The 16,723-nt window shown below is 35.4% G+C and overlaps 5 protein-coding genes across 5 annotated transcripts; all 5 read left to right on the forward strand.

Annotated features, from left to right (window-relative positions):
• Positions 1-1,622: 1,622 nt before the first annotated feature.
• LOC117781068 lies at positions 1,623-2,498 on the forward strand. Its single transcript, XM_034617787.1, has 2 exons — positions 1,623-1,923; positions 1,983-2,498. The coding sequence occupies exons 1-2, from the start codon at positions 1,711-1,713 to the stop codon at positions 2,445-2,447; spliced, it is 678 nt and encodes a 225-aa protein (XP_034473678.1). The 5' UTR covers positions 1,623-1,710; the 3' UTR covers positions 2,448-2,498.
• A 2,362-nt stretch (positions 2,499-4,860) lies between these two features.
• LOC117780123 (extensin-2) lies at positions 4,861-5,359 on the forward strand. Its single transcript, XM_034616533.1, has one exon. The coding sequence runs from the start codon at positions 4,982-4,984 to the stop codon at positions 5,240-5,242; it is 261 nt and encodes an 86-aa protein (XP_034472424.1). The 5' UTR covers positions 4,861-4,981; the 3' UTR covers positions 5,243-5,359.
• A 789-nt stretch (positions 5,360-6,148) lies between these two features.
• LOC117780409 lies at positions 6,149-6,804 on the forward strand. The gene is made up of 2 exons (XM_034616923.1): positions 6,149-6,307; positions 6,411-6,804. Exons 1-2 carry the CDS (start codon positions 6,247-6,249, stop codon positions 6,671-6,673), a joined length of 324 nt encoding a protein of 107 aa, XP_034472814.1. The 5' UTR covers positions 6,149-6,246; the 3' UTR covers positions 6,674-6,804.
• A 946-nt stretch (positions 6,805-7,750) lies between these two features.
• Positions 7,751-8,235, forward strand: LOC117780177. Its single transcript, XM_034616603.1, has one exon. The coding sequence runs from the start codon at positions 7,843-7,845 to the stop codon at positions 8,158-8,160; it is 318 nt and encodes a 105-aa protein (XP_034472494.1). The 5' UTR covers positions 7,751-7,842; the 3' UTR covers positions 8,161-8,235.
• Positions 8,236-10,165: 1,930 nt separating this feature from the next.
• Positions 10,166-10,641, forward strand: LOC117780092. Its single transcript, XM_034616494.1, has one exon. The coding sequence runs from the start codon at positions 10,214-10,216 to the stop codon at positions 10,553-10,555; it is 342 nt and encodes a 113-aa protein (XP_034472385.1). The 5' UTR covers positions 10,166-10,213; the 3' UTR covers positions 10,556-10,641.
• The last annotated feature ends 6,082 nt before the right edge of the window (positions 10,642-16,723 follow it).

Genomic DNA, 16,723 nt, shown 5'->3' on the forward strand with positions numbered 1-16,723 from the left:
ACTTCATCAATTTGCCAATAAACTTGCGAGTAGTTTTCGCAATAGTTGCCAACATTTCAATCAGGCCAAACACTCAGCGCTAAGCACTCCCCCTCTCTCCCTACCGCCACTCCAATCTTTCACTGCTATTCTCTCTCTAATTTTCGTTTACTTTTTGGAGTCAGCGTAAAATTTTATGCACATGGCACAGATCGAAATGTAAATCCAACTTCAAATCCAAAGTTGTTGCTGATTTGGCGTAAAATTAACAGGCAAAACGCGCGCACCCTTGAAAGGACTTCGGGCTGCTTTAGCTGCTCCTTGGAATGTGGGCAATTAATGTGAGGAGCTAGCCAAGCTATGCAGCTGAGGGCACGTGGGTCCGAGCCAAGTAGAAAGCCACCGTCGCGTCTCAAATTAAATTTGCATTTCAAATTCGTTTTCGGCGCGTTTTGTTGACAGGCAGCGGAGACAGGGGGGCTCGAACCTGTCCAGGCTGAATCAAAGCATTTAGTTGGCCCCCCAAATCTATTGACAGTCGAGAAGCAATAGAAGAACCAGAAGAAAAAACAACAAACTCAGCTCGACTTAAGGCAGGTGCGGACTGAGGCGACTGTCGTCTTGCATATAAATCAAAATAATTTTGTTTGGTTCTGTAATTTGGTGACAAGGAATGCGAAGCGGAGGGAGAAATGGAGAGGAATTGAAGTCATGAAAAGGACAAATGAAGTGAAATTTAAATGATTGCATACTTCGAGGCGTTTGTTAAACCATTTATTTTCACCTAATTGCACACTCGAGTGGACGCAGTCCACGGCAGAGTCAGAGTCAGAGCCAGAGTCAAAAGTAGAATCAGAGAAAGCGGCAGAGCTGTTGCTGTTGTTGGGTTTGAGACACTTTCACAGTTGGCTGAGCAGGACTGCGGGGCAAAGGTGGCGCAAGTGGTACAAGTGGTAAAAGGGCCGCCGTGTTACGCAACATAGCTACAAAATATTTGCTGACGTTTTGACATTACTTTCAAGCCTCTCCTCTTTCCCCTTACAAATCAACAACTTCATTTTAGCTGGCGCCCAATCGTAAGCCTGCTTCATTAACCAGGACAACGGCACAAAAGTTTCAGCTTGACATGTGCCTAAAAATGCTTTTTATTAAATTTCGCTCAAATCGTGTGTTTGTCACAATAAAGGAAACCAATTATAAAGCGACACAAAAGTGCAAAACGACGGAAATCAAAAAAAAAAAAAAAAAAAAAAGAAACTCTACAAAAAATTATTTAGAACATACTATATATATATATTATATATACATAGAACTCTTTACTTCATATTACACAAACATATTTTAGAACATTTACTTTATTTCGGTATTTTCAGCACCTAAGTCAAAAGTAATTTTCTAGTTAATTTCTGCTCCTAAAATATTAGATAATGAATCATTTAAATATGACTTAGCAGTCGTACAGGATTTCTTATTTTTTAAATTTATTTACGGATTTGAATATGAATATTCGATTGATACCTCAAATAAATCATTGATCAAAATTTTAGGCCAATATAATTTAAAGATTTAAAGAATTTCATTCTTCCCGAAAGACTCGTAGAAATCTCTATTAAAGTTCAACATCATTGTAAAATCTTTCAAATCATTTCATCTTTAAAATTGTTTTCCCACACGTTCAACTAATATAATTTAATTCTATAACATAAGGAACAAACTGAAAGGAGATTGAAGATGTATGGACAATATTCACATAGAAATATATTACAGAAATACAAGACACTGAAGACAACCGAGGGTGGGATTGGCATGAAGTCACAAAAAACTGAGGAATTGAACCAACCTGAAGTAAAACCAATAGCTGAGGTGGTTCCCGATAACATTAAAATATCAGCTCGTGTTGCACCGAACCAATTAACTGAAGTGACGATGGGAAATGTATCGTCGGTAATAAAATTAAGCCCTTCATGAATATCTTAATTTATATAGACGAAACCTTCCTTTAGGATGCAAATAATTTAAACCAGATACCCAGTAATCACAGCACTCAATACAAACAGAATAACCAGGGATCCGGGAATGCTTTTGGTCAAATTCGAGAGCAGCACATATTCTTTCCATTACCAAAAGACGCTGTAATATTAGAGGAACCAAGAATCTATCATTCTATTACAGTTGATCTAGAGGAACTTTTGTCGCCGCAGAGTTTTGCTAAATTCCTTATACTACTGATATATATAATGGATTGTAATTATAGAAAGAAAATAAGCCTGTCCCAAAGTATCCGACTTTTTGGCAAATTCTTACCCAGTTGGATATATTACATTCTGTGCGTTAACATTGTCTTCATTATATTTCTGGTTTTGTATTTGGTACGAGTATGTATTCCATTTAATAAACCAAAGTCGGAATCTTATTGGGAAGGACTTATGCGACAACTAGTTTCAATGCTGAAAACTATGCGGCTTTGATTTTTATTTTATTGAATAATGTGTAATGTGAGAATAAATTATAAAATGTTATTAAAGTTTTTTATGTTGGGGAAGTACATAAATATTAAGTAGGTCAGTTTTATTTCCAAGAAACAAAGAAAAATAAAGAAAACGTTTTATATGTTAAAGAATATAACAAATACAGCAAACAAATTGTCCGAAGTTCTTTATAAATCATGAATTTTCTCAAGCAGTTATAAAATTTTAATTAATTTTAAAGCACTTTTAAAACAGTCAATAATATGATAAGTATTAGAATGTCGATAGTTGTTACTTAAGAAGACAGACCTTTACAAAATATCTAAAGGATCCTTTTTCCACTCAGTTCTTTTTCCATATCATCCTCCCACTCTTTTGACAACTCTCAGATCTATTTATCTACTTCTACAATAAATTAATTTTCGAGGTGAAACTAAGACTTTGATATTCTTTTTTTCAGTGCCTCCAAAACTACATTACTTTGCAGTTTGCAATGCTTGTCATGCATAAATCAAAATTGCTCTAAGACTGTGCAAATGTTTTAAAAATGTAGCCGAAATTGCTAAAAATTGAAAATCATTCGCAAGGCTGTAATGTTGCTTCGACTTCCTTAAAAATGTTGCCCCCTCCCCATAACGCTCCTCTGGAATTGTGCGACAAATGCAATGCGCTTCCTCACAAGCAAACTTCACAGTTCCTGCTTATTCCGTGTCCTTACTTTTCCCTAGCGTTTCCCTTGCATTACATTCTAGCCGACGCCTTCATTTCATGACATGTGCAGGAAATGCGTTTCTCTGGCGCTGCAAACGCTCTGCTTCCCGCTTTCCTTCCTGCTGCTCCCGCAACTCCTCATGTTGGCTTCCAGTTTGGCTGCTGCAGTTACTCGGTTTTCGGTTGGGTTTACGGTTACGGTTTTTTGGTTATGCCGTGTGCTGTGGCGCCTCTTGCGAAGCTCCATAAATATTTAAATTGTGTGCCGCCCCGCGATTTCTGATTTCTTCGCAATCACCACGCCTCTCCACCACCCTCCCTCAATTTACCCCTCACCATTGCGTGTTGCTTGCCGGCTTATTTTTTGACAGTTATCGATTCGCTGCTCCACACGACTCTGAGACGCTGGCGTTTTATCTTGCCAGGCTTGCAATTCATTTCCTAAAATATGCATGTGAAAAACCAAAGTGACGAGCGTGAGGCAGAGGAGGTAGAAGGGAGAAGGGAAGTAACATAGGGGAAGCCAAGCGGCATCATTACATTGGCTACGCGCTGTCAAGCTGCCTGCCTGTCTGCCCGTCTGTCCCCCCTTTGACTACCTCTTAACCCCTCTTGCCATTACATTGGGCTTGCCACATCCAACACATTTGCAATATGTACGAGTTATGCGGCATAAGCCTCCAACTCACAACCATTTTCTTCTTTCAAGCCAGTTAAAAAGTTTTGCAAGTCGTTCGCTGCTTTGTGCATGTTTAACTTTTGCCTGTCAGGACGTTGTGAAAGTATTCCGTTCTTATTTTACCCAACCCACAATCCATATAGCAATTCATATCCCTCGTGTTACCCCTTAACCCCTTTGCTTTGATCAAAGTGACACTCAAGTGCTGCAAATTCACAAATGCAACGTTTCTTTTTCCCCACACTCTGTTCACTTGTAAAGCCGCACACTTGACAGCCTACAAACTGAAACAGCAACTCAATTAGCACACCCATATAATAACTTTACTCTTATCGAAATGTCCCTGTTCCAATCCTAATTGAAGGACTCTTGAGATTTCTCTCTAATATTTATCTTCTATTGACCCACAAAATTTTATTTATTTTAACCCACCCGACTTTTCACCTCCCTTTTGTCAGTTGCCTAATTGATGTGCAAATATTTATGTCATGAAAATATACTTAAAAGTAATGTTTTATTACATATTTTGTACAGTGTTCGTGAATTTTGGTTTTAGAACTTTCTTGTACGAGAACATATTTATATATTCTTCGGTTCAGAGTGCTGAACAAATTTGCACTTTTATTCTTTATTGCTATGTATCTAAAATATTTGGTTCTATCTTCTTTTGTACTTGATAGATAGATCAAGCCAAGCATCTGAAATCCATAATTAGTCACCAAGACTTGAACTAACGTCTTCTAATGAGTCACAAAACTGTAGGAAAGCCCATTTATGACGAAATTAAAAACTGCAAAAGTTTAAGTTGCTAAATACGAGTATGTTAAGTAAACTACGAGTTTAGCAAAGCACACAATATTTCTTTATCGTACCATAAAGATAAGATTGCCAAAATATAAGCTGGTATGTACCTGTATTAATAATCAAACAGTAATAAATATCACACAATTTCCTGATAACATAACAAGCACCCACGGCGTATGAGTAATGCTTATCAGGCTTTGCACATTTTTTGTATCGTTTGATTCCCATTTCGATTAGCGTCCAGTTTAGTTGAGTGCGACAAGTTAAAGCGTTGGGACGTATCCAATTGAAGCTCTTCAAAGTTCTAGGAGTTTAATTTTCCAGTCAAATAAATCACAGAATGCCACCAAATGATCGTTGCGGTGGGCCACCACGTCGTGGACCAATTATCAATGTGCAGATTGCACCACGTTGGCCCAGACGTCATCATCATTCGAATGTTGTTGTTGTCCAGGCACCACCACCAAGACCGGCACCTGTTGTTGTTGTCCAGGCTCCACCACCACCGCGTCCAGCACCTGTAGTAGTTGTTCAACAGCCACCACCACCCTACTATCCACCACAGTCAAATGGTCACTACCACAACCCACCTGGCTACTAGAAGGAGCAGCTAGGACGAAGGATGAACTGGGATTCCTTATAATGAATTTACGCATTTTCTTTAGACATAGCACATAAATCACCTGAAATAAATATACATTTTATAAATAAGCGAAAACACTTGTTCAATTTGTTTTGCATTGCGCCAGTGCTTATCGCTCTGATAAGCACTTATCAATAGATCTCGAATGGCGATAAGCCAATTGCCAGATGTGGTATATTTTACTCATTTATTTAAATCAATAGTTATTCACACAGGAATTTATTTAACCCTTTGCAAACATAGATAAAGTTCACAAAGGACATCTAGTTTTGTTATATCAACTTACAATAAAAGCTATCAGATGCAGAGGAGAGGTTAGTTCGACAAGTTTGCGTAGAAATTCATTGAAATTTGATCAGCATAAAAAATTTTTGTCAAAAATAAATAAATATTTGTATATTACCTCATTATTTCTAAGAATATTATAAATATAAATATAACACCTTTGTAAAATACTAGTTAAAAATATAAGCAAATAATGTACATTTTAGGTTTTTTTTTTTATTTTCTTAACGCAGTTTTAAGATTTAGGTGAGCTATACAAAATTTGAAATAAGATATTGAATAACTTAGTTTAAAGCTTAGTAATGCATTTAAATAAGTTAACAATTAATCCTCTTTTGAATCAATATAAATAAATTAAAATTTGTATTCTTACATGTGGTACTTATGAAAATTTCGTCTAACCCTCGCACTGAACACTTATCGATATCAGTTGATAATTGACATTTCAGATGACTAAACACCTGTGCTAGAGCCGCTTATCTTGAACATTGGAATAGCATGGAATCGAATGGAATGGAAATGCCATTAAGCCCCACAACTGATTGATGGCATTCGGGAATGCCAATGGCAATGGAAATCAAAGTGTTCTGCTAGCCCGAATAATGTTTTGGCAATGCGACAAGGCGCAGTATTCGTTTTGTTGTGCTTGAGAGAGCACAGTGGTAAAAGCGAGAACGATGCGGGTATACTATGAAGATTCATATCGCTATGGTCATCATCATCACCATCATCGCCCAAGTAAGCAACTGAACTGTTGAGGTACCTGAAGATATGATTGATGCATATCATTAAGCAGATATTATCTGCAGCTATACTATTAATACTATCGCTTGCTCTACAGATATCGAGATTGATGTTTTCTCCGGCTATGGTGGGTCATATTATCCGCCGGCGATTGCTCGGCCCGAAGTCGTCGTCGTGAATCAACCGGTCAATTATATGCCGCTGCCTGGTGGACAAATGATGATGCCACAACCTCAAACTCAACCTCAACCATATGGTGCAATGGGCATGGCCAACTCAACGGGTTACTATCAACAGCAACAGGGCTATCAGTATCAACAATATCAGCATATTAACAATCCACCCTATCCACGTTGGTAGACAAAGCACGGATATCGTAATAACAAATGACGAAATCAAGTGATCGAGTGTCTATCACTTAATGAAATTTATTTAGTATTTCTGTATAAAAAAAGTAAATAAAGTCATATTTAAGTTGCAAGACAAACAAACCCCTTCAATATATTTTATATGTAAAATAAAAATGTTATTGTATATTATCTATTAAGCAAAGATTATAAAATTTGTTTAAAATATATTAATATTACTTATCTTCTTAATCAACAATGGACCTATCAATAGTATCAATCGAATTCAATCGTATTCGATTGATACACAGCTCTCCTTCTAACGTGGAAGCATCCAGGAAATTTCTTAAAAAAACACATTTAATTTATAGCGTTGTTGATTTACAGAACAATTCAGCAAAAGCTTTGGGCTTGATTTTTCTACAAAAAAAATTTCTGAATCAAAAAAAAAAATTCTATTTATTTATGTTTAAAGATCTGTGCCACAAAAATGACAGAGTAAGTGTTTGAAAATATTTTCTTGCTATTTGCACTTGTTGTTTAATTTGTATTCGAAAAGAAATGAAATGCGAAATATTGTTACTATTGATATTCTAAATCACAATTCTAAATTTATTCTTTCACGACGCCATTCAATTTCTAATAATTATTCATGTTGACACTCTATTTTTCATGCACGAAAATTGTTTATTTTTAAAAGAAAAAAATCCAGCTGATAAAATAAATCCGATAACAATGACATATGTTCTTGTAGGGGGAGTTAAGGCTATGTTTACATATTTTACTTCTACCAAGAAGAAGAGTTTGTTCTCCAATTAAATACCTATTTCCCAAAGACAGAATATTTTTATTTCATGATTCACTTTGTGAGTTTTGTCAGTTGTTTTATAAAATTCAAGTGCAAGTTGAAAATTTGGCAGCGCATTTTGTTGGTTTCCCCTTCAACGCCTTCATTAGAAGTGGTTTATCAATATTTATCGGAGACAGTAAGACCACCTGACAAGATAATGAACTAAGCCATCAAATGGAAAAAGTACCGACCTGGCCAAAATGTCGTCGAACGGTCCGCTTAAATATGCTAAGCAATTGCGAAAATAGTTCAGTCAACGCACAGCAAAAGCAACCGCAAGTTCGAAGGACTTTAGTTAGAAAAGCGCTACACAGAGACCTATAGGACACATCATGTCATACTACGACGACGAACGCCGCCATCATCATCATCATCATCACCATGGACGTCCCATTGTGGAGGTGGACATAGTTCCACCAAGAATTCCGCGTCCTATTGTAGAGATTGACGTTGGCTCTCGCTATCCCTCCTACCGACCGGAAGTGGTTGAGGTGGTCACACCAGCAGCTGTCTACCAGCCCCCACCACAACGCCCCATCGTCGAGGTAGATGTGGTGCGACCCAGCCGACCACTCATCGAGTTCAACATTGGCGGACGTCGTCCACCTCGCGAGGAGGTCATCATTGTACAAGAGCAGCCTAGGTGGTGAACTGGTTACCTGATGAGATGTGTCAACTAATTGAAAAATCATTTTAAATGCTTCTTCTTTTAATTCAAGTGTGAACAAAAAAATAATATTTATTTATAATTGAAATTGTATTATCATGTGGCTTGAAAAAAATTAAACATTTATTTGTTATGCCATTGCCATAAATATGAAATTAAAACCTTTACTAAAAGCTGTCAATTATTTTGAATGGGTTACTCGTAGGGATGTTCATTTGACCGGTAATCCTATTTGTTCAGTCAATTTCATTACAGAGCTATTTACAATTCAATTGGTCATTGAAATCCATTAACTCAATATAGTCAATGGACTCTATGTTATAAGTATTAGTCCATTTTGTATTATGGCCCTACAGCTCAGACCTCACGTGCCACTAACCTTTTATGACCGGAAACATATATTGGTTTTGCTATGCATCGTGTATGGAAAGACAGACTGTCTGTTATCTAAAAATAATATATTAAATAAATATATTAATTAATTAAAATAATATATTAATATATTAATTATTAACAGGGAATCAAACCGGTTTCGGCTCCGGTAAGTCTCGACATAATTATTTCGGTAAAAGGTCATATTTCGGATTTACCGATTCAACAATTCAATTTCTGTACATTTTAAATTTACTTTTTAGAAGAAATCAAAACATTTTAAGTGAGAAATGTAACGAAGCCCGACAGAGAAGAATTTTTACTATAAATAAAATGGTTAGTTTCGGTTAACGGTTCTGGTACTGGTTGCGGTACAACTTCCTGATTAATAACATATATGTATTTAATAATAATCGATTTCCACATAAGCGGACTTAAATTCACCAGTAAAAGTAAATTCAATTCGCAAAACCTTGGCGAATATGAAAACCGGAACAGGCCCAAGTATAACAGAATTCAATTTCGAAACTTAATTAAATTTTAATTGCATTAATGCTGATTGATCATCTGAATTGTTGGACAAACGCAAAGAAAAAAATAGATTGTATAGTAAAGAATATTTTGAAGTGTTTATTACAGGGAATAATCTTGGAGCCGTACTGAAATTAACTGTTTCATTTTGAGTACCGGAACCGTAATCGAAAAAAATATTTTTTATAAAAGCCGAAACCGTACCGGTTCGCTTTCGGTACACTTTTCCAAAAATTACTTGTTACTTTCTGTAAGTATATCATTTTGCTTTCTATTAAAAAAACATTGAAATTGAAGTTAGGTTTATATCGATAAAATACGAACATATAGTACGTATGTATGTACAAATCTATTAATTCATTTTTGTTTTATAACATTTAATTAAATTTTGTTTTAATTTAATTGCTGTACCTGTACTGAGACCGGAACACAAAGGAAAATACCGAAATATAACCGTTTACCGAAATATTTATTTCGGGACGTACTAGAACCGAAACCGTAACAGATATTTGTTTCGGTTTGGTAATATATATAAGTTTTTGTCAGGAGAAGAAAAGTTTATTAATTAAGTAAACTATAACTCTAGACGAACAAATGAAATGATTAACGAAGTCCACAAATTTTTACTGTCATATAAATTTAATTTTTTTTTTACGCAGCAATAAAACTGAACTTTTCAAGTACAGTTGCCCTAAGCCCTACAGAGCCCTCGATTAGAGGGCAAGGCGATATGTATTATAAAAATATTTGCAAAGACATCCAACCAGCCCAAGTCCCTTTACCTGGACTGTAGCTACATCAGTTTAAGCAAGTGTGATTCATATATGACGGTAGTTGTGGCAAGCCCGTCGTTAGGATACCCATGAATCACACAATTGAAGACACCGCTTAACACTCGACTTCTGTAAAGCATTTTGAAGCATTCGATTCCTTGTCAATACATGCGAATGAATCATGGCATGTGTGGATCCATCATTAAGTCATTTCTTAACTGATAAGATATTGAATGTCGAGGATTATGATAACAGATATCACCGAGTGGCACAAATATTTTGCTTTATAAATGCAACTTCGCAGTTAATTTAACATTCAGTACCCCTTCGAACAACAAACCAGGAATACAATACATTAAAATGGCTGAAATACAACAAGTCAACATTCACTGCGAGTGCTATCATCGCCGTGGACTTCTCTATGTGCTGAGACCCTGGGCCTGGGATCGTCCCTGCCGACGCTGCAGGTGCATGATGGACCGTAATGTGGTTGTGGTGCCAACTTCAGGAGCTGCCGTCTCCGTTAACCCTTGCATGACACGACCCTCTCCAGTTGTGGTAACGACAACCAGCCAATCAATGGCGCCCCAAACTCAAATGGTGACCGTTACTCCAGCACAAACAGCAGCTGATTGGCAGGCGACTCAGCAGGCCTACCCCTCGACTCTTCCCCCCAGATACGAAATGGTTGCCACCAAATAGAGCCGAAAGAATTCAAGAGTGTTAAATAATGCATTAAACATTTGCATATTACTTTGTAATAAAACATTGTCTTCCAGTAAATGAAACTTGTGTGTACTATATAAGTTATTAATTAAGACATTTTGTTAGTATTATGTAAATCAATTTAAAAAAGTTTTCTCATAGATTTTTATCATCTTAAAATAAATATATAGTAGTCAAAAGAAACTAACTTGATGGATCACATAATTGTATACCAAAACAATAGTAAGAGTTCATTTATCTTTTGTGTAGCGAGTATTAAAAAAAGTACAATCAGACCTCAAACTATAATATTTTTGCCAAGCCGAAACCATTTTTTAAGTAAAATGTTATTTTATTTTATTTTAAAATTTATATTATCACAAACAAAAATTATTATTTTCGTTTCTTACAAAACAAATTTTTCAATATTAATTTTATTTTTTTTGTATTTTTATAATATTACATTTAAAAATTTAAACAGCTTATAAATCATTACCTGGCTTTGAATATATAATCAAGAGAAATAAAACTGTTTACGTATTGATAAATGGCAAGCTTGACTCAAAAAGGGACAGAAACAAAGAATGAGGAAAAAAGGGAGAGAAATGCAGGGTTTTAAATGTTTGAGCAAAGCGCAGACAAGAATTAAAACAAAAACAATGAAAATAACAAGAATGAGGACAACAACAAGGGGAAGCGTGAATCCTGCGGGCTGCTTGTTAAATGAAAATTAATTGGCTACACTAATAGTGTTGCCAACTACTTTGCGCAATTAAAACAAATTGTATGTAACAGATACAAGAAAAAAGTCTCATTCCCAGTTTCAGTTCCAGTTCTCAGTTCTCAGTTTCAAGACAGACCAACCAGAACGGGTAAAGACTCTAGTCTCCATTGTGGGTTTCGATGTGTGTGTGTGTATGTGTCCCTCTGTGTTGGTCCATAGCTGGCCAGACTAGCCTGGCTTCATGAAACTTTCCGCACATAATAATTCATGTTAAATTTCCCCCTGCTTTAGTTTTCTTCCCTCGGTCCACGAGTCTCGCCTGCTGGCTGCTTTTCACTTGGGGCGCCAGACGCTTGTTTAGGTATGTACGAATATGTTTCATTCACTCATTCAGTTGGTCATTCATTCATTCATTCATTATTAAACAAAGCAACAACAACACACACACAGACACAAGCTTATCCGGCTAACGTGTCAGCTAAGGCTAAAAATATGCTTTAGCCTTTTCCACTCCCGAAGTCGCCCAGAAGTTCAAGTTGGCGGCCAGGCTTTGTTTAACTCATTAGAGAGGAGTTTAAAGGGTTTTAAAATGTTTTAAAAAGTTTATTTTATCCACAGCAACACAGAAACAACTTGTATATTCCCAATAAAAAATTAGTTGCATTAAACTTTTATGTTATACTATATATTATACATAACTATGCAGTTATTTATGTATATGTAGTTATTATAGCAAAAAGATTTAAAAGAGCACAAAAATAATTCAATATCTTTTAATAGTGACTTTCTAGAATATGAAAATTTTATTAATCCTTTGAATTAAACTGTTTCAAAATAAATTTTTCATATTAATAAGGGTCAAAAAAAAAAATGTTAAATCAGGCTATAACTTTTTACCTGTTGTTCGATTCTAATGAAAGTTTATCTAAAGAATGCTTTCATTTATTTTTTACAAAATTATTCAATTTTTTTACAGCGAATAAAATGGCGAGTGTTCTTTTTAATGTTTGACATTAACTTCTGCACATTTTCTGTCCACTTTCGCAGCGTATTTGTTAAAGGCAATCAGCATTGATTTCTCATTTTCCACAATACTACCACTCCTTTTCAATTTGTCCTTTAACGATTGCCCAATATTTTCGATAGGAGAACTCGGCAATTAGGGTTAGCCGCTTGTAGCTCATCACCTGGTTTGTTCATACCACAGCGTCGTATTTGAATAGTGACATCGCCATCAGGCAGAACCTGGTGATCGGTGCATATGTATAAATGGCAAAGGTTTTTGCATGCACTCTTCACTACACTGACGTATTATGATGAAAAGGCGCGACTTCAGACCGCAGCTACTATTTGCCATATTAAAGCTTTCCTTCAAATTTGTCCATCGGTATATTTTAAATTTTACAACCATCCACGTTTATGGCTAGTAAAATTTTCCCTGCAAGCTGCTTAAATTATTTTTGAATGTACCTTTATCATATTATTTCATTCTCTTAATTTTATGGTTAAGAACTTTATAAGAATGCAAACTTATTTGATTATATTTGTTATACAATATTAATTTTCCGACCTTTATGGATTTTTTAGCACATTACATATTTTATACCTTAACGAAGTATATCAACGAAAGCCAGCGCAAATGTTGTTTTCGGTCTTCTCTGTCATCACCGTCAACTCTTCAGCCTCTTGCTGCTCATGTTCTTGAAATTACACTGCATGTAGAGAACGGTTTCTGATCAGACCCACGTTTTAAAGTTTGGTGTTTGGCTCTATTTGTGATGTAGTCTCCAAAATTTTATAACATAAACGGATTGACTGGCCGATTTGTACATAATTTGTCTGTCTTGGAATAGTATGTTTAATTTATTCTAGAAATGCTGTGGTCAAATTTTATCAGTCGCCTTCCATTATTTAATGATTCTGGCTGGATAAATATTTATCTGAAAAGCTGCATAAGCAGCTGTAGCCAATCATCGAATTTACGTCAATAATTTATCACTAAATTTGGAATTATTGTTTTCAAAATCGCAGCAATTTATTCAATAGAGGAACTAAATGGAATGCTATTAAACCATTAAAAAAATATACAATACATTGAAATTAAATTTGATTAATGTACAAATTTTGATAAAATTAACTTTAAATAAATTTAAACAATTTCGAATCGTTCTTGTCTCATTTTCTGCACAATATTTTAATAAAATTAAAAAACTTAAGCAATAATTTTTATTTATATTTTCAATTGCTTTCAAAGCACATAAAATTGCATAGAAAAATTATAAATATGCATTATGTTCATATTATGGATGGAGTTTACTTGTTATTCAAATTCAAATCAAAATTCTGAATGAAATGTTATTTAAATTATTAAATTATTTCAATGAAAATACAGAATAAATATTAATGATTATTAAATTTGATTTGAAAGAGGAATTCGACACAGTTTAATATAAGGCCTGTGCTCTGAAGTTCTGTTAAGAAAAGTACTTTAGAAATTTGCGGAATATAAAAGGGTTAACTTTATAGATATGTACATGTTGGTTATATACAATCAAATGAAAAAATTAACAGAAATCAGAAGCAAATGCTTAACTTGGCCTTAGGAATGCAGATAACGGAGTTCCGAGTTCGTGACAGGTGAAAACAGGAATTTGTTGTTGTTGTTGTCAACAGAAAATCATCAATTTTGGTAGTTTGTCAGCCAATTTGTTGTGCCATCTAATAGAGTGTGGCAAGGCTCAGCAAATCGGAGACAGGGGCAATGTAAGAGTTGCAATCACTTTGGGCCTGTGGCATAAAATGTGTCAACTAATCAAATGTTAAACAATAAAGAAGACAAAAGGACAAACGAATAAAGAGTTAAGAGAGGAAGAGAGGTAGAACAATCAAAATAATAAAAGTGCCTGGCAATTTGAGTATTAGATGATAGGGCGCAAGTGCCACGCCCACAAAAAGCAAAACTGCAATATAGCCATATGAATGTGTGTAATGCGGAAAAGCCATTTAGTTCATTTGTTTTGCGTGCGCAATAAAATTGTTATCATTTTTTATTTGTTTGTTTTGTTCGCGCACTCTTTCCTTCACTTGATTTTATTTTGTGCGTTTTAAAACGCGTGCAAACAGCGCGAAAATGGGTAAACGACTCACATGACAGCAAAAAAAAATGAAAGAAATGTTTATGGCTTGTTATTTGAGCATAAAAGCATTTGGCAAAGGAACAATCTGAGTACCCTTCCCTCCTCCCCACCCCCACCCCTTCCATTGGACCAACCGACATGCCAAAGCATCATGCATGAAGCTCAAAGAACGTGACACTCTTTATATGAGTAGCAAACTCCCCTTTACCCCTCCGCAAACACCACAATGCGAAACAAAAAATTATCATTTGAAACAGAGACCAAAAAAAAAATGTGCATAAAAATAAAAAATAAAACAAAAGACAATGAAATTGTCAAAATATGTGAAACGAGACACGCATTAAATGGATGCGATGAAGAGGAGGGGAAATGTTGGCAAGGGAGGAAGGGGGTACACGCAGCCATTGTTGAAACAAACAAATAAATTTATGTGCGCCATTTACAAATGAGAGAAAATAGAGAGAAGAGCTTCAGAGCTAATAAAAATTACAAGAGCAAAGTTGCAAAAAAAATCGAAAAAAAAAATAGAATTAAGGAAAATAAATAAAAATGGTAACCCTTAAGCAAGGCGTCGCGACACGTACGCGACGGGGTAACCATCAAGGGGGGTGTTAAGAAGAAGGCTATAAGAAACTGCTATAATACCAATGTAAAGGTTTCAATGGCCCAGCAGAAAGTGAGACAGCGAGGGGAACTGAGAGAGAGCGTGACGCAAATTGCTAACAAGTAATGGCAAATGAAAAGCAAATGAAAACCAAAGCGAACATAATAAAAAATGTTGCAATAGAGTAGGAGATGGAGTAGTAAGGGAGGTAGGGAGGTAGGGAGGCAGAAGTACTGTGAGTGGCTTGAGGGTTAAGCAGTTGAGTCGTGAGGTTAGCGCCATTGACCGGAAATGTAAAATGCACTTAGCAGCATCGCATTGCAATGCTTTTGGCCCTCAAACTAAGCTCAGTCCAAAAATATCGCTATCAATAAATTCGCACGTAGCTGCCAAGTGCTGAAAGCGTTGTAAAGCCAAGGCCAGAGCGAGATAGGAACAAGAAGGGGGAAAGAGGAAGAGAGAGAGAGAGAGAGAAGTAGATTTTGCTTCATGTGGATATTTTCGTGGATAATTGCAAAAGCCAAGCTGAGCTGCAACTCTCTCTCTCTCTCTCTCTCTCTCTCTCTCTCTCTCTCTCTCTCTCTCTCTCTCTCTCTTTCTCTCCTTCTCACTTTTGCCTGGCACTTGCAATTTGAGCTTTGAAACAAACACGTGCCACAGATTGAGGCAGCATCCATACAGAAATAAAATCAGAAGAGGAAGAGGGAGAAGGAGGGGTGGAGGGGGGGAGGCGACTGTGGTGACTGCTTTTAGTGAAAATTACTTCATTAGAGAAGCGGCTGCAACAGCGTTAAATTCTTAGATTCAACGATTTATTTTCAATTGAGTTGCATTTGGCACATTGTGAGGTAAGTAATTGTTAGGTATGTGTTTTACAAATGCTTCACTCAAATGGCTCAATTAATTTGGCAACTGAACATTAAATTGATTTATTACAGTAACAAAACAATAACTAAATGAGCTTGTTAACTGGGCTTTAATAGCATTTGTTAACGACAAGTTTGATGAACTTTGGTTTACTTAACTAGAGTTTTTGAAAAGATTAAATATGAAATTGAAAAAATGTATGAAGCGTGTTATTTGCTTTGCGTTTAATTGGAATCTAGAGTGCGTCGAGAAAAATAAATTCTTAGAAATTAAGAAAACATCGTAAAACCGTTTATTGTTATACTTTTTGTATTATTCTCTTAAGGCTTTTTTATTTAACAAATAAAATTTAATAAATAGGTATTTATTATTATTTTTCCTTGGATTATTTATTTTATTTTATTTTTTTATTTTTATTTGTTTTTTTTTTGGGAAAGACTGGGGTAATTAAATAAATCTATAAGAGCATATTTCAATATGTTATGCAATAGTTGACGATGCTCATTATAGTGAGCTTACCGCATTCAAGTAATGCCACCATATTTATAAATATTTATAAAGGTCTACACACAATAACTGATGAAATTTAATATGTTCAACTTTTAGGCTAATTGCCAAAAATAATAACAAACAAACAAAAAAAAAATAGGAAAAAAATAAAACGCTGCGTGAGGCAACAGGAAGAACTAAATACTCAATGCTGACTAAACATATTGTTGTTGTTTTTGTTTAGATTTCGCTGTTGTTGTTATTGCTTGGTTCGTTTGCATTCATAAATCAAAGAAGCATGTGTCTGTCTATCAGAAATGGAGCTCCGAAAAATGGCCAAACAA

Source organism: Drosophila innubila (assembly GCF_004354385.1).
Source record: "Drosophila innubila isolate TH190305 chromosome 2L unlocalized genomic scaffold, UK_Dinn_1.0 4_B_2L, whole genome shotgun sequence".
NCBI classification, from domain to species: domain Eukaryota; kingdom Metazoa; phylum Arthropoda; class Insecta; order Diptera; family Drosophilidae; genus Drosophila; species Drosophila innubila.